General features: G+C 38.7%; 1 protein-coding gene across 3 annotated transcripts in view; it reads right to left on the reverse strand.

Moving 5' to 3' along the window:
- The window catches only part of MAPRE2 (microtubule associated protein RP/EB family member 2), a 129,194-nt gene that overhangs the window by 57,790 nt on the left and 52,137 nt on the right, over nt 1-19,267 (reverse strand). For all 3 annotated transcript variants that reach the window (XM_081149612.1, XM_081149611.1, XM_081149610.1), the window contains one exon: nt 123-250. In XM_081149612.1, coding sequence (XP_081005738.1) covers nt 123-250 — 128 coding nt within the window. The remainder of the gene's footprint in view (nt 1-122; nt 251-19,267) is intronic.

The raw sequence follows: 19,267 nt of genomic DNA on the forward strand, positions 1-19,267 counted from the left end.
AGTTATATATCGATACAAATATATAATTTTCCTACCCCAAATATATCATCTGTGGTTCATAAAATCACATTCCACATGGCAGACAGTAAACATTTAGGTAAATACTTAAGATAATCTCTTACCTGAACAAAGCTGTTCCACTTTTGTGTAGTTTAAAGATACTATGTCATTAACCCATGCAATGATGTCATGTCTGCTCATAGTCTCTTGGGTTATCGAGGTAGAATACACATTGACCGCCATTCCCCAACTAGGAAAAAAACAAACAAGTTTATTTGCCTATGAGGGAAAAATTAACTCAGACACAGAGACACTTACTGAAGGTGGACGTCCCAGACAGAACTCTAAGGGGTGTAAAAGTCCTACTTTGGCTAAGCCCTTTCTTTTCTTTTTCTATTCTACACATTTGCTGTGATAATAAATTTCATAGATTGTCATAATTATCATTTCACATCTCCCTCAACTGGACTCAAATGTTCTTCAGTTTCTGAGATTCCTAATTTATCCTTATTAGAGTCTCAATATACGTCTATGTGTGGTATTAAAAAGTTATCAGGTCTGTAACAGTGCACACCAGACTAACTAGCTTCATACATTATTGCATAGTACTTTCACTACTTGCCAACAGCCATCTGCTCATCTAAAAACACTATCATTCTTGCCTCCTCCCTTCCCCTCACACTACATCCAGTCCCCCAACAAATCCTACTGGCTCCACCTTCAAAGTATTTTCAGAGGCTGCCGCCCTGATCCAAACTTCCGTCAATTCTCACCTGGCGTTTTGCAACAGTCTCATGCTCTCCCGGCTCGTCCCCTCACCTCCACTGCCTAGTCTCATCACAACAGGCACAGTGTTTTTATTGGCATAGGTCAGCTCTCTCGTTAGTTCAAAACCCTCCAACAGCTGCTCATCTCAGAGTAAAAATCCAAAGTTCCCAACATGCTTTATAAGGGTTTATATATTCTGTTCCTGATATCTTCTCCTACCCTCCTACCCCCCCTAACTCCACTCTATGGTATATATATCATACCATATATCATGTAAATAATATAAACATCACCGTGTGTGTGTGCACGTGATTTTATTTTGGAAAATTTTTGGAACATGCAAAAGGAGAGAGAACAGAACAACAAATAAGTTGTGTTTACTTCTTGGCTTTGACACTTATCAATACTTGGCCAATCTCGTTCCATCTATACTTCCATCAACATTCCCTGACCCCAATCCTCCATTCTCCAAGCCAGATTATTTTGAAGTAAATGCCAAGCATCACGTAATTTTACCTATTAATACTTCAGTACATCTCTAAAAGATAAAAACATTAAAAAACCCCAAACCATAATAGTATTATCACACCTAAAAATACAAGGTTTCTTAATATCAACAAACATGTGTTATAATATCTTCTAATTTTATTTCAGTTGGTTTGATTCTGGATTCAAATAAGGTTCATATATTGTGATTCTTTGGTATGTACTTTAGGTTTCTTTCTTTATAGGTTTCTTCTCCATTTCTAATACTGCCTTTGCATTTTTTTCTTACTGTTGTTGGAGGAACTGGGTTGGTGGTCTTAGAGTTTCCACAACGCGGGTTTTGCTCACTGCACCCCATTGGCGTGATTTAACATATTCCTCTGTCCCTTGTATTCTTTTTTTTTAAAAACTCTTTAAAAAAATTTATAGTTGGTATACAATATTACATTAGTTATATTAGTTTCAGGTGTACAATACAGTGATTCAACATTTTTATACCTTACAATGTGATCATGCCCCTTGTATTTTATACACTGGTAATTTGGTCTAAAGGCTTGATCTGATTTAAGTTCTAACTCAGGGGTGGGAAAGCAAGACTACTTCATGCAGTGTTTGAACTTCTAGCAGGAGGCACATCCTGTCTGATTGACTCCTTCTGTGATTTGTTAGCCATTGGTGGCACTTGCCTACACCTAACAATTTTTTAGAGACTTCAAAGTGATAAATCAAGAATAAATAATAGACTAGTAACTGGAATCATTCTATAAAGAGAAATGTCCCTCTATGGTACCAATCATGCAAGAAAGGCAGAAAAAGATGCCTGCCTGATACTTTCCCTTTACTTACCAGTTTTCAAAACAAAGAGGAAGTCCCATAATATTTTTCAAGCATGACAAATGGCGTTTTATTTTTAAAGTGTAATTATGAACTCATGGATCAAAACATATTTGATATGCTTCAATCTACTGCAGTTTATATTCTATTGATATAAGCTTGCAGAGGGCTTACTCAAGATGGCTTCTGAGTTGTTTTGACAAGGTCCTGGAGGTAGGTCTTCGATAACTTCCTTTGCTTTCTGGTATGACAAAGTGTTCTAGGCTCAAATTGTACATTTCCTGCCTCAAACCTAAAACCAGTCATTTCTCTAAAGGCTCCTTATTCCTTTTAGTCACACATGGTATTCAGAGATAAGTAATGTTTTTAAGCATCACTATATATGACAGAAAAATATATATTGTTTTATAGGTTTTTACATGAAAATCTACAGATTTATGAAACAGTATGTTTGGAGTTCTTATTAACTCTAAAGAAAGCAATAAAAATCTACTTTTTACTTAAAGTGCTAAATGCAGATTTACTCATAAATAAATGTAAAAATAAATATCCATCCATCCATCCTTAAAAGCACCCTCATCTCTAAATTCTCTTTCCCTGAAGATGTGGAAAAACTCACGGCACTGGCATCCCAGATAATGTCACCATAATTACTGCTTTTCTACAACATTATCAAAGGCTATTTATTTTTTAGTTAATACCTTCCACTTTTTTCTTTAGTCTATCACTTACTATACAAAACCATTGACTTTTAATATCCATTCAAATTTTTAACCAACTATGTAAATTTATACAAATCCTTAAAATAAATAATTCAACATTTAAAATATTTTGGACATTTGATGTAATTTTCATATACTGGCATAACTTTTGGCAGTTGACATACTTTCCTAATGGGTTCCTCTTCAGGCAGCACTGAAAAGCTTTTGCATTACCAGGCAATGTATCGTTGGAGGATGAGGCACCGAGGCCCAGAATTGTGCTAGGTGGCAACAAACCAAACTGGGATGAAATTTTTGCTCCAGATGATTTAAAAACAAAACTAAACACAATGCTGAAGAGAGACAATCGATCTCTTGTTTTAAAAGTTAGGCCATCTAACCTTAAGAATATTATGCTAAGTGAAATAAGCCAGGCAGCGAAAGACAAATATCACATGATCTCGCTTATACGTGGAATCTAAAGAACTTAATAAACTGATGAACAGAATAGATTCAATGACATGGAAGCATAGATGAGACTGACGAATGTCAGAGGGATGGAGGAGGGCAGGTGGGTGGAGGGGGAGAGAGTAACCAAAGAATTTATATGCATATATGCACAACCCAAGGGCATGGACAATGGTGGGGAGAGGGACTGGGGAGGGGGCGGGGTGGAATGGGTCATTGGGGAGAAAAAGGGACATCTGTAATATTTTAAACCAAAAAAAAAAAGAAAGTTAGGCCGTCTACAAGTGAGTAAAAATGTTCTGTGGTTACCTAACAGAAATAAACGGACCAGAAAAAAAAGGGACAGGTAGAAGAGTCAGGCTAGCTTTTAAAAAGAGACCCATGAGAACAAGGAAGCAGGTCATTTGCTGCAGGTTCTGTCAATGAATCACTCTCCTCCAGGTCTTGTCTGATAATGTTCACCTAAGGACAACAATCATTCCATATCTAAATAGGCGCAGCTCACAAAGACCAGTAAAGCACTATCTGCCTTCGAGGAGCTCATTACTATGACCAGATAAACAATGAAACAGCAGCTGATTTTTGCTTTAGAAAAACTCCAGTTTTCACTGGATAATAGTTACTAGGCTCACCACTCTAACTTCTACCATATCCCCTCTCTAATGAGCTGCAGTCCCCAGAAACCGGGTAGTCAGAGCAACCATGTGCTACGGGACCAGTGGGAAAACTAGGATAGAGGACAGACCATGAGTAAGGGTGAATAGGAATATTTTCTAAAATAAAACACCACATTAAGTAGATTTCCACACCTACTTCCAATTAATAGCAATGAATCAATATAGTTAATATCTCATTACCATCCAGGCTGATTAGAATATTCTCATGATCTATCATCTTCTTCCTCCAAATTTCACCAAAATACTTCTAAATTCACTTCACTTTATGGTGGTCTCTCGCACCCTTTGTTAATCAGCTCCCCATCCAAATGGGCAATGCCTTCTGATTTGGGGTGAGAGCTCTGGGTCCAGATTCCCTCTCCACAGAAGGGGAAGGCTCTTCCTCACCTCCACTAAGTCAGGAGGCAGCCAAAGTGGAAAAAGAATTTTCTTGCTGTTCTGTCATCCAATCTGTTTTCATTTCCTTCAGCTCCCACTTTTTCTACAGGTGCTTCTCCCAGATACTCAAACCTAAGTTATCCAGGTGTCTAAACAGTTCACATAAAAAGATTTATATTTGTCCAAATATTGAACTCGGGGCTGAGGAAAGAGGACTTAACAGTCTTAGCTCTTCTGTGGACACCCTCTAAAATCCCAAGATTTCATTATAATTTCATGGGTGTCAATCCATCTTACAGTATAAAGGTAAAAGTACCTGCCTCTGCTTATTCTTCAGAAATGTGTGGATAACAACAAGTACTTTCTCTATCATTTCAGAATTAAAGTGATTCCATGCTCCCATTTTGATCCTTGAAAGAATCCTGTGCAGGAAGCAGGTCAGGAATTATATTATTTCTTGACAAACATGTTTTCCCAGTGCTATTGAAGGTAAGAATTAAAATGATTCAAAATATTAATTTTTTAAAATTTATTGAGTAATTTCCAAAAATTCAGTCAAGAAAAATAAATGGTTAAGAATGGGCAAGTAATATCAAATGTTACAGAATAAAGAGCCAATGCACCATGCAGGGCTCATCCTCCCCTGTGGATCTTCAGCACGTCTTTTACATGGAAACAACTTATTCTTAGATGAACCTGCCATCTGGTCCCTGGGACATAATCATTTCTCTCTGTGCCATCCTTGCAAAAAAAAAGAAGGAAGTCGAAGCACTGTCCTACAATTTGTGGCATTTAGTCAGATTCTTAACCAGGTCACTTATGTGTTTAAAACCTGGTCAGTACCGTAGCACTGATAGTAGATCAGGGATTATTTCCTAGCATTATGGTCTGTGGGTCACTATATTTGGAAGGCAGCTATGCTCACCACTATACCACCAACGTCCGCTAAGGGTCACTATATTTGATACGGCATTTAAATTTCATTTTAAAATGAATTTGCACCCATTGTTCTTACTTGAAAATAAACCAATAATCACAATACATTTATACACTGGTTTTGTGACTGTTTAAATGCCTTTCTGAAAAATAGGCAATATATATACACACACACACACGTGTATATATATATCTTTTGCAAACAGGAGAAAAAAAAACACAGGAAAACAAAAACCCCTTCATACCTCCCGCAGGCAAAGTGACTGTTCAGGCTTGTCTGTGGATAGTGACCACTGACCCACGTGACTTCAGAAAAAGAACCACCTCAGCCTGAGGGCCCGTTGATTCTGCCCTGCATCCAGCAGTTGGTGGTGGTGGTGAGGAGAGAGGTACGGCAAGTTTAAGCTGCGCAGCAGTTACCTGGCCATGCGGGTTAGAAACGGCACGTCAGCCTACTGGAACAGAAGGAGTTTTATGGGACTCGGTGAGACCAGAGTTAACGTACCGAGCAAAGCTTGGGTAAAGGCTACCAGATAAGCCCTGAACTGTGGAAAAAAAAATATGAATTCTACCACCTTACCATTCATGGGCCTCAAACCAATGACAAAATATTCTACAATTTTTCCAAGAACAGATTTGGCAATATTTATGAACTATTCTGGAAGAGGGTCTCTTCAAAATTTGACAAATATATAAAATGTCATAGCTAGCACTATGTGCGACATTAAATGAATTTAGGTAATTAATTTTGTCTCTGCCTCACCCTAACCCTTCCAAATAGATCAGCCATACTTTCTGTGTGTGTGTGTGTGTGTGTGTGTGTGTGAAAGGTGGGGGAGGAGGCCACTTTTCCTCATTTCCTCCCTTCACATTTTGATCACTCCTTTTGGAGGAAAACTGATTTTTCGGCAAGGCTCACGATAGGCCAGGTGTCCCAGCATCCTGGCTCTGCGCTTCTTTTGCGTGTGTGGATGTAAGAAGATGGGTTAGAGAAATTAATTTTGGGAATGAGGCATGTGGAACTTATTTTGATTTTGATTTTTTTTCTCACAACTAACATCTGAGTTTGCCAGGCTTCCCAAGTTTAGACACGGCCATCTGCAGAAGAACAGCCCTCCGTAAGTGGTTGACTACTGCCTATAAGGAAGCTCCATTTGGCTTAGATTTACCCCAAACCCATTTTGAAGCTGAACCTTTAAAAGCCCTTCCTGACATTAGTTACCTTCCTTATGTTACTCCCTAAAGGAATCTATATGTAACTGGAAATTTCACCTTCAATATAAAATATTCTGAAAATTCCACCTATTCCATGCCAACATACTCCGTTAACACATCTTACACTGACAACTGACAACTATGCCTATAGGGATGACTGTCTTTCTTCTCTCTTGTAACAATTTCTATTTTCAAAATGTTCCACTATCACTAGGAGAAGTAATCCACCTTTCACCCAGTTTCACATAAATGAAAACATGAACAGACTGAAAAATTATTTCTTGAGTTGGGCACATAAGGATTTCTGGAACCCTTATAATAATCTATAACCCAAATTGTTTCTTAAGTAATGTTTAAAGATATCAGTGCTTCATAGGAGGCCATGTCCTGCTGACATGAGGTGTCAGAGGTCCTTTTAAAGTGTCTCAGAAGCCACCTTTCTTTACCAATCACTGAATTTACACTTGGTCCAGGTTAAGATCTCACCTTTAATTCCCATCTCACAGGGTGATCTCTGATTTAAGTTTTTAGGATCCTCAAGGTTGGCCTGTTCCTGTATGGCAGGGAGATGCATTATTTAAAACACACTCATAAACACAGCTGTTTAGGCAGAATTTTGTGATTCTAACAAAAAACAGCCATTCTGCAAACACTTCTAAGTATTCACAAATATTATGATGAGGAATTTAAAAAAAGATTTAGCCAATCATTGATATAATATTTCCTCTCTTACAAGTGACATCTTTCTAAAGTAACCTGCAAATATTTTAAAGAAAAATTTTACATTTATACCCACAGATAAAACACTGAGCCAAAGGAAGAAATCCCAAAATTTGTTCTCAAAGACCAGTTCTGCACTAGAATATATGCCATCAACCTGGGGATGGTAGTGGTGGTAAAGAGATTCAGTCCCACACAGACATTCACTGAAATGTGTGAATTTTCCTCTGAAAAGCCTGTAACAACACAAATAGATTCCACCCTAGTGCCTCCTTTCTGGCTCCCTCCTAACAAAAGGCTGATGTGAAATCTCCCGTGGCTGTCCCTAATAATGAACTGGGCATCAGTAGGGATCGACGTGTCAATGTGTCCCCTGAACCAGAAACTTCCTTGCTTTTCAGCTGTGCATAATTCATTCTCTAGATTCAATACCGCCAGGGGTAGGATTTAAACATTTCACCAAGGAAAGACTATCTCCAGATAATTCTCAATTCATCACTTTCTCTTTATTGATGACCTGAAATGTGGGGGCAGGGAGACAGTATTTGGTGAGGAGGGAAATCAGGATGGAGTGAAGTGGGAGTCAAAGACGGTACCTTCGAAAGACAAACCTAGACAAGACGAAATCTCCCTGAACAGATATTACAGAAACTGTATTGAATTTCACTTAAAATTGGATATTAAGGCTTCTGTTGAACTTGTAGGAAAACTGATGCATGCATGAGTTCTACGGCTGGGATGGGAATTTAAGAGATCATTTGTTGTCTTCAGGTAGTAAGAACACACTTAAGCCATCCTGGGCAGATGTGCATCTGGTTTATTTTTACAGGGCTCTATGACTCCGTTATGGGATTAGACAGACAACGCAAGACTAACTCCTCCAGGCACGACCCTCGCTAGAGAGCTGGCACAGCAAGCAGAAGGGCCTCCCAGGGGAGCAGTGCAGTGATCACTTCAGACAAGGACAGCGGAGAAACATCACTACATGCCCGCAGTTATAAAGCACATATATTTCATTAAAACAGATGTGCAAATAATACTATCTTTTACTCAAAAGTAGGCTATTCACAATTTAGACTAGTGAAGAAAACCAACGTAAAGAACTTTAATACTAAGCTGCTTTGAGAAACACTGGATAAAACATGAGTAACATGAGTTTTTATCAAAGGGCAGAGTTGCCTGCTCATTATTCCAGGCTTTACTAGGTGGCCTACCATTGCAATTATTAGTGTACTCTTCATTAATATTCACTGCTTAATGTTAATGCTTTTAATAGGGCACAAGGTGCCACTTAAGCCTGACAATCCGAAGTCCTAACTCCAGCAAATAACTGCCACCTCCAGAGAGAATGAACAGGAAATAATACTCTTCTTCAGGATGCCCATCTCTTTTGCCACAAACTGTTACTCTTTAAAACAGAGAGGAGAAGCTCTTCCTTGCCATATTATCAAGTATTCCAAGTACTGTTTTTTAAAAATGGAGTATGATTAAAACACACAGATTTCTCTAACTGCCCACAAAAGGAGATTCTATAACTAGCCTTGAAAATCTACCTCCATTTTAATAGCTTTAACATTACCTGTCCTAACCCATCAGAGACTATTCAGTCAGTAAGTGGCTCTGTAACTTTACCACTGACAATACTGTAAGTAAGAGTAACATAAATGCAACCTTCAAAACAGCATATATAGGTTTTGGCTTTTTTAAACTCAGAATCAACAAATCAATAGCTATGACCCTGAAATGACTTGGAAACTTGGCTCTTATCCAAGGAATGAAGAAATTTTGGAATTCTAAAAAAGTTCTTTGTGGCATTCATAATGTTCATTGATATGAACAAAACTCAGTTGTGTGTAAAGAGTAAAAGGCTAAGGCAGTAAACACACAAATACACACAAAATGGGCATACGTTTCTTCATATGGTCAGAAATGCAGCAGATTATAGCTGATTATATTTGCCTAAATGTCCATCTGTTTCAAACAGTGGGTGGCTTGGTATCCATGCTCTGAAAATAATTTAAATGACCCAGAGCTCATTCCCATGCCACAGGGCTTGGCTGGTCTCCTCAGGCACCAACTTTGTTCAGTGCTCCCCCCACAACTTGGCTCCCAGTACATCTACTCCTTGACCATATGCCTTCTGTTTACTTTCCCAGCCCTGCTTGGCCCTGTTCCCTCTCACCCTGACCTTAGCTCTCTCTCATGACCCCAAGTCATTTCCAGTCAGGCTGAGAACTTCCCCCCACCTCCACTATGATCCCGGGTCAACCTTTCAGGGCATGAGTGTTGATGCCACCATGAAGAGCGCTCACACTCAGTTGTCAGCCCACCAGGCCCAAAACTGGGTGCATAAAATAGAGCAGAAGTGTGGCCAATGAATGAACATGCCACCACTGGGCGAAGTTGTATGGTGGGCAAATTTTGTTGAGAGTGCTCCCCACCTCCTGGTTCTGGGCTATTCTGTGCTCTTGGTAGTGCTGGTTCCTCCTCAGATGCTTAGCATCTTCAGTTATCTACCTTTTCTAAACCTTCTCATTATAAAAAACCAAACAAAGGATGACAGCTTCAAGGCTAATCCTTAGGGGTAATTGGGGCTCAAGGCCTTATGCGAAGGAAGACTTTGTTCCCAGCACTTGGCACCATGGATTGCATATCATGCTTCAGGTCAGGCTCACATGTCAACTCCTCAGCAAGTGCTCCCTGCCCACCCTCTGAAGTGGTCTCCTGCAGTTACTTCCACATCACACTGTTCGCGATACTAACACAATCTGTAATTATCTTGTTTATTGTCCACTACCTTACGTTATGTAAGCTCTATGACGGTAGGTATTTTATAGAACATATTTGTTCACTGCTGCTTCTTCTGTGTATAGAGCAGTGCCTGGCCCATTAGTGGGCACAATAAATAAATGGCAAACGAATGCAGGTGTGGAAGAGTTTTGTGGGGAAGGGAAATACAGAGTTCCTGAAATCATGCCATGTAAGCAATTGCCAATGTATGCCTCCAGTGCTATGTGAGGTGAGGAGGAGATAAGGCAGGATTGCGTGGATTAAAAGACTTTGTCTTCTGTGTCTAAAAGAAGGGAAAAAAGTAGAGAAATGTTCCATTCTTTATGTCTCCAACATGGATACTCAAAATTCACCAGCTTCATGAGAGCGCTGATCTAGGAGTCAGGGGCATTGGCTTCTAGTACCAGACCTAGCACCAACCTGGCTGGGTAAACTTGGGCGTCTCCTTTTCTTCATGGGTATAACGAGTTAACATGCATTTTCTCATTTGGTCTTTACAACAATGCTATGTGATACCTACTGCTTTTATGCCATTATGGAGGAAGGGACACAGAGACACTTGCCCAGTCACAATTATTAAGTGGAAGAGCTGGCATTTGAACCTAGGGTTGATTCTAGGATTCTTGCTTTCAAGCAAGTCCCTTTCTGCTCTCAGTTATTACACCATGAAAGTAAGTGGGAAGAAAAAAGAACTCCAAATGAGGACACAATTGTGGTCTTCAATAAAACCATTTTCCTTTTCTGTTTCTACCAAGGCCTCATTTTATATTTTTACTTTAACCAAGATGATTTTTAAAAACAAGTTTCCCTGAAGAAGAGCCTGAAATGTAGAGATTTCGGTGACTAGTTACTCAGTTTATTGCTGGGAATAATTTTTGGCTCAAAAACCTGCCAGCTGTAACACATAAGCCATGCTAATATTTTAGGAATCACCACATTTTACATTTCCAGTTGCTGCATATTTTGGACTTAAGCCTCTCGATTTGCTTATTGTGGTACTCTAGTCAAAATGGACAGATACAATGTTCATTACTGCTTATCATTTTTTTCGACACTAATAAAAGACTTCAGATTGGTATCTTGACTATGTGTTTAGAAAAATCTATTTCTTTTTAAAAAAAATCTCCTGGTATCTCACCCCTAGAGATTGGTGCCTATCCAAAGTTCTGTATTTAACATTATTGTAAAATTCATTTTTAAACTCATGAGAACATTTTGAAATGGAAATGGAAAGTACCAATAAAATTAAGCTAAAAGGATGAGGAAAGTACAGACTAGTGTTAAAATTTATTCCAGTGAATTGGACTCCAAAATGGGCAATGTACATCCATACGCCCCAGCCCTGTTGGTGCCATCTACTCTCAATTCTTTCCATAGCAGGCTCTGACACAAAAACAAAATGGCCAATTTCAAATTGTAACAATTTAAAATTCAGCTTCTTAAATATCAGCTGTAGTTGACAAGGTACTGATCAGCTTCTACATCAAAAGACACCCCACACTCCAACCCTAGAGAGCATCCTGCAAATTACATACAAGATGGCTACATATCATGAGAACAGGAAATGGAAATTTTGGTTGTAGCTAAAACTGAGCTCAGATTAGTAATGTTCAGCCAAATTGGTGTAGCAGTGGGGAAATGCTATCCAAACTAGGAGCACTATTTCATCACTAGTTCCCCAAGCCACTGTCCCCAAAACTTCCTTTCCCAGCTGAAATGATTCATTTCAGCTACAGAATGGGTGTTTCTCCCTATTTTCCTATAATTTCACCCCAAATGGAGTTCATCCTTCTTTCCCCTTCCCTAGTTTCCCGCTACTCTTGTTTGGGCAACCAGGTACCAGTCCTGCCTTCCTTGTATTTTGGGTTAGAACAGTGATTTTCAACCTTTTTCATCTCATAGCACACATGAACTAATTACTGAAATTCTGCCACATGCCAAAAAAATGTTTGCCATCTGACAACAACAAAAAGACATAATTTTGATTCATTCACACTGGACAGCTATTGTTGTGTTGGCTGTTGTCATTTTTTGACAATCTAAGAGAAAAGAGGTCAGTGCCCCTAGCTAAACAGTCAGGAATTGGATATTTTAAAAATTCTTGAGGCACACCAGTTGAAAATCGCTGGACTAGAAGAATAGGGTTTTTTTTGGTATGTTTTTTAAAACAACAGGCTCACCTACCATTATTTACTATAATGAAAAATAAAGGGACTGATAGGTTTTTGCACCAGGAGGACTCATCAGCCCCTGACAAAAATCAATTTACACACACACACACACTCACAGTACCTCTCTGTTATCTTATCTACTGCCTTGTTATAGGTCAAAAGTTAAAACATTCCTAGCACCAGTATAATAACACTGTGCTTCTCAAAGGGAAGTGCAAAAACTGAGCATTTGAGTAAAAAGTGGGTAAGAATTGAGCCATGTGCAAACTGAATCAGGTACCCAGATAACAGAAGGGCAGATACATGGTAAGACCCTTGGGTTTGGGAAAGAGTAAGAAGCACAGAAGTTTCTTGAAGTGAAGCCTCCTCCTTTGATTCTGCAGTTGCTAGGTACGAGCACTTGCAGGAGCAAAGTACAATGTAATATACTCCTGTAGTTTAACAACTGTTGGGGGTTCTGGTCTCTACTGAATTTAGAATGTTTTGTTAAACTTGGGATACTTAAAAACAGAAAAATAACAGCTGACCAATGAGCACTCACAGGGTAATTAAGGGAAAGGAAATTACTTATGAGAAGACCTTATAAACTATTTGACTAAATAACTAGAGCTGTTACTATAGACAGAAAAGTCTTCCAAAGGGTGAGTGGATGAAGTTAGCTCTAGAGCTAATTTGGGTGTTAAAAATGACTAAGTATTTGAACCAATTTGATAAAATTTGGTAAAGTGCCTCACCGTCCTGTCCCAGCACCATCCTGTCCTAGTTTCTAGGTTCCTAGAGTTAATTTGACTTACAGACTTTAAAACTGGATTTTTTTGACAAACTGAGTATAATTGTAACTTTTTTTTTGGCTCCCCAGACGTAAACCAAAGACTTGATATTATTACTGGTTGACCCGATGTCTCAAGACCTATTTTACTTTATTTAAAATTTAGCTATTGTTATAATTAATTTAATAAGCATAATAAACAAAACCATAAAAAGCAACTCATATTTATTTTGATGTGTGTATTTCTATGCTACTAAGTATTCTTATTTTAAATTAAGGATAAAATATCTCAGAACTGTTTAATGAGCAAAGAAAACAAACTCACGGTAGGATGTTAGTAAAAAAAGACTTTTTTAAAAGGAAAATGTTTAAGTACTGCTTTTTATTTCTCAAAATATTTTTATATAAAAACAGTACATTTCCATTATACAAAAAGTAGAAGATAAAGATAAAAATAAAATTAAAAACCTTTTTTATGTGTGTGTGTGTGGGGGAGGGTATAGGTATATGAATTTTATACACACATGCTTATATATAAAAGTGGGTTTATAGCCCTGGCCAATGTGGCTCAATGGTTAGAGCGTCAGCCTGCATACCGAAGGGTCACTGGTTCAATTCATGGCCAAGGGCACGTTCGATTCTCGGCCCTGGTCAGGGATCTCTCTTTCTCTCTCTCTCCCCCCCCAAACCCAGTGACTTGTGTCCTTATAAAAAGGACAGTAGAGACAGAGAAACACGGAGACAGGAAGAAGGCCATGAGATAACAGATGCAGAGATTGGAGTGGTATGGCTAGCCACAAGCCAAGGAACGGATAGGGCCGACAGAAGTAGGAAGAAGTCAAGAATGACATCCGGCCCCCCAATAGCCCTTGGAGGGAGCACGGCCCTGCCAACACCTTCATTTCAGACTTCTAGCCTCCACACCTGAGAATAAATTTCCAGTCACCTAGTTTGTGGTCATTTGTTATGGCAGCCCTAGGAAACCAATACAGTACATATACACTTTTGTACTAAGCTTGTTTCTCTTAACATATTGTGAATATCTTTTATATCTTCTTCATGTGTAATATTTGTACTACATTTCATTGTGTAGGTGTACCACAATATACCTGATTCCAGAATTTTATGTTAACATGTTTGCTTCCAAGAACTACTAGTTTGATAATTTCTCCTCTTTTTCAGTTAATTATTATTTCAAAACAACAGAATCAGTGGTCACTTGCTAACCAATGCTAACAATGGCCAAATCATTGTTGGCTCACATAAAAAGACATGCATATTTTCCCATGTCCTATAATTCTCAGGTGATTTTGGGGGGAGGTTTAGTTGTGTGCTAGTTAGAGTACTTAAAGCCAATGGACATCATCGGTCCTTGTTAACAGGAAAGGAAGCAAGTAATCATCTTAAAAAAAAAAAGTCACGTCCTTGGCCATCATAAACTAAGGGAATCACAGGATGTCCTGTCCAATAGTATTTGGCTTCCTTTCGTGGAACAACCTCAATTAAAGCAAAAACAACACTCTCAACTGACACTTGAGTGCCTGTGACCTGCTCAGTCCCAACCAGGACACAGAAAATAATCCTCTATAACCGGGATAGCAAGAGATTACTGCCATCCTGGAAGCAGGAACTCATCTGAAATTTGGTCTGAAGATTTGCAATAAAATAAATGACAGATGAAATAAGTTACACTCACAAAATGTATTTTTAGGCCTAGGGCATTTGTGAAATCGTATATTTTTTAATCTCTTTGGATTTTGAAACATATGTAGCGAAGAAATTTGGCTTTTAGCTGGAAAGATTCTGGAAGCCAAGCGTTCTCACCCTCTCAAAATCACATGGTCTCTTAGTAGATCCTTTCAGGTAAGTGCAAGACCTTACTGGGCTTTAGCTTCCCAGTTTCCAAATTTTACTTAAGGCAATTTCTCCTTAGGGGTTTAGAGAAGTCAGGAGTCAAACTGGCAACAACAAAACTGTGAAATCACACAGAATGAGAATGGAGCAAGAAGAATCGGGGGATGTTTACCTCAGAATTTAAAAAAAAAGGAGAGCATCTAATGCTTTAATTATCAAGGGCAAGATTTAGAAAGCATGAAAATGGGTCCCTGCTGCTTTAAAAAAGAAAGAATTTCTACACTCATTTTCCTCAAAATTTAATAATGGAAAATATGATCTAGTGTTACAGGGACACTCAATACAAAGAAAAGAATATCTACATAATTACAGGGCTCTTCTCCACAGAATTAAAAAAGCTTCTCTTATCTAACAAGAACCCATAGAAAACCTAGTTCCTAAATTTAACTCTTTCATATCAAATGTTTAAAGTGGGCTTAGTGGGGTTTTATTTCTGAGCTAAAATAATGATCCTGTTATTAGTTTGCAGTCTATTTTAATATAACCATTTTATATATACTTGCTGAGAGCTGGACGAAATTGCTAGAAAAGGCACTGTGGACAAAGACCAGGGAGAAACAACTATTCTTTCTCTTGAGGGGTTTATATTCCAGTCAAGAACAACAGACCCATACCCACTAAAATCTAAGTCAAGACTATATTATAGTATTCAGAATATATTTTATAACAATAAGATAGACCACCTAATTTTTAAAAATGGGCAAAAGATTTGGACAGACATTTCACTACAGAAGATACCCAAAAGGTCAATAAGCACATGAAAAGATAGCAAATATTAACCATCAGGAAAATATAAATTAAAATCTTAATGAGATATCACTATACATCTGTAAGGATGGCCAAAACTTAAGACTGACAATATCAAGTGTTGCCAAGGATGTGAAACAACTGGACTCTCACATTCTGCCAGTAGGAATGTAAAATGGTACAACCATTTTGGGCAATTATTTGCAGTATCTTAAGTTCCTTTTTTAATTTTTAAAAATATTTATTTATTTAAGAATAGCTGGTATACGATATTATATGTTAAATACCACTTATATGATCCAATCATTCTACTACTAGGTATTTACCCCAGAGAAATGAAAACATATGTTCCCACAAAGACATGTACATGAAAATTCATAGACTTTATTTATAATTGCTAAGAACTGGAAACAATCCAAATGCTCAACTGGTGAGCGATAAACAAAATATTGTATAGCCATACAATGAAATACTACTCAGCAATACAGAGTACTCAACCCAATCTGGATGAATCTCAAAATCCTTCTGCTGAGTAAAAGAAGTCAGACACTACAGAGGACAATCTGTAGGATTCCATTTATATAAAATGTAATTTAGACTGTGGTGACAGAAAGCAGAGCAGTGGTTGCCTGGGGCAGAGGAGCTATGAACTCCAAAGGGTATCAGGAATCTTGGGAGTGATGGCTTCAAGGGTATATATACTGCCAACACTCACTGAATCATATACTCTAAATGGGTGCAATTATGTAAATTAATTCTTAAATAAAGTTGATAAGAGTGGAAAAGACTATAGTATAATTTGTTTGAATTTTTTCCATATTCAACTTGGACCTTTAGTGAACATCTACTACGTGCCAGGTATTGTACCAGGTACTGAGGACACAAAGGTCATAGATTAATATAAAGACAGGGTAAAAGGGTAGATTAAAACTACAAGCAACAATACTAGCTAATATTTTTAAAAGCATTTAGCTCTACCAGTCACTGCTTGGTATACTTTATATTCCATATCTGATTTAAATCCTCATTAAGAACTCTATGATGTTATGCTATTATTTCCATTTGCACACTAAGAAAATGAGGCTTGGAAAGGCTAAAACTTTTGCCCTAGATCACGTAGTTAGAAAGGGATGCAGCTGGAAAAGTCTCAAGCGAAAGCCCAAGCTTTGCCACTATATCACACTGCCTCTCCAAGTAGCAATCTGTGACTTTGAGACCCAGTTGGTCTTAACGTGGGGTAGGAAGGAGGGGTGCTGGATAGTCCAGGCCAACTTTCCAGTCAAGATCAAGTTTTGAACTGGAGTTGAGGTAGCAGTGACACACATGCCACAGGCTGGAAACATGTTCGCTGTTATTCACACCGTCACCTTAAAGCCAGTGGTATGACAATGCTATATGCCTGTCAGAAGTTCCAGGGAGAGAAAAATTGGCTTCCCAAACACCAAACCTGCTTTTCAATTTATTGTGTGTTGCTAGCCTCACTAAGGGATTTTGGAAAGACTTACAGGTCTCCATTCCCTCCTGTGGTTAGTCCCCCACCTAGGTGGCTAATGACTCATCTCTCTCCTTCCCTCTGGAGAGCGAGTGTTGCAGGGACAGATTTACTCTACTCCCAGAAACAGAAAGAGGGAGCGAGGAGGAGGAGGCGCGAGGGGCTGGCACATCCACCCCAAGAAGCCCTCACCATGTGCTGGGCCCACTTCCCTCCAGGCTGCACCCACCAGTCACCCTCTTCCGTTTCCTCCCTTGTTAGCAGAGTCGTCAGCTCGCAAGCCCCACAGGCCGGCTATGTCAGGGCTATTGATGGTGAGGTCTCTATAGCTGGGGTAATGCATTCAAAGCTCTTCTTTTGGGGACTCTTAATTGGTCAGTCTCCACGGGGATTCACTCAGGTTGGGAGCAGGGGTATGGCGAATGCAGATGGCTTGTTTCCTTGCCACTGTCACACTAGCACTATCGCAGGGGTCACATGAAGGCCAGGTACTACTCAGTATTGTTCATAATGTGGGGGTTAGGCTAAGAGTTGGGGGAGGGCAGAGGACTGCAGCAGAGTGGCTAAAATATGGCAGTAACCGGAAGTCTCACTGTTTTACATCCCCACACAGTACCTGACACACAGCAGGTGCTCAAAAAATGAGAAGAAAACAAAAACTCAAAGAGGATATGGAAAAAGAACCCTCTCGGAGGATTATTTTGCAGTTTGTACAAGATTCATGGAGCATACTAAGCAGGCTGGACACATCACAAAAAACCACAGGAGGCAGATCCAAATGTACGCTGGAGAAAGTGAAACAAAATATGGACTATGGATTAAGATGTATGAAACCTCAAAGGGCAGATGCTCTAGGAGCCCATTTCATCTGTGACTTGTGATATTGTTTTAATTAAGAGTGGTAACTGCATTAAGCAAATGTTTAATATCATCCATGTGACTTTAGTAAGCCCATGAATATTTTGAGATAATGCCCAATATATTTCATCAGGTAAAACCCATTGTTAAAATAAGACTCTATAAAAAGATACACAGGGACCCATCTGTCCAGTTCCCACCATTATTAATTTATATCCCTGCAGTTTTTCCAGGCATATCAAGTAAATATGATGAGCACATACTCTCATTTTCCTCATTTTTTACATAAAAATTAGTACAGTGTAATCATTTTTAACCTAGTGATGGTCAATACAAATACCATAAAAATTGGGGGAACCAAAAGAGATAAGCATTTTTACTTGCCTTCAAGTGACTCTCTGCAAAGGAGAAGTAACCTTTCCACCACATAGGCCACTCCACAATGCTCAAAATTGTGCCTTAGGGCTGTACTAAAACTCATACACAGAGCTCATGGTAGGGGACTCCCACACTCAAACACAGTTTTTACTTTCATGCTCCATTTCTGAAAGCTTTTGAAAATTACAGGAGTGGTAATTTTGCCTCCGCCAGGTATCAGACAATAATCACAAAATTACTTTATTGGGCTCAGATGTGAATATCTCCCCATCTCAGATTCCTCCCTCTTTGCCTGTTGTCCTACATACTAGAGGCTTTTCAAGGAGGGGCTGTGCATTATTTATCTTTGTGTTCTAAGTGCCCAGCATGGAGTTTAGCATAGAGAAGAAACTCAATTTTGCTAAAAGAACAGAGTCTGCCGGAATTTTGGTTTAAATTTTAATATAACAATAACTGTGTAATTATTTAAAGAATAGGAATTAAAATTTTTTTTTTAATTTTTTTTTCTACATAGGGGGTCAGGTGGTGGGGAGCGGTGTAGGGAAGATGAAAGGAGGGGAACCGGAATTAAAATTTTTTATTGTTAGCAATCTGAAAACATGTTTTGGTCTTCTAAAATGATAAAAAGGAAGTAGGTTGGGGTGGGGAAGAGGAGCTCATTTTAGTAGCTTCACTTTCTCCTGATATGCCGAGCACCAAATGCAAACCTTGCAGGGAATCACGCTCTTAAACGAAAGGATACTACTGTTTATAACAAAAGTAAAACTGAACATAAGAATGCCTCCCTGAGATGTCAAGTCAAGGTCTCTGGCATTTTTGACAAATTACTGCTCAGGGTTTTGCCAAGGTAGGCTGACTCTAAAGAACAAAAAATAAATGTCTTTAAAAGAAAACAAAAACAAATACTACTTCCTGAGAAAGTAAAACAGGATCACAGAAATCTAAGGTGTGTCTCACATGGAGAG

The sequence above is a fragment of the Miniopterus schreibersii genome, assembly GCF_964146895.1.
Source record: "Miniopterus schreibersii genome assembly, chromosome: 10".
Taxonomy (NCBI): Eukaryota; Metazoa; Chordata; class Mammalia; order Chiroptera; family Miniopteridae; genus Miniopterus; species Miniopterus schreibersii.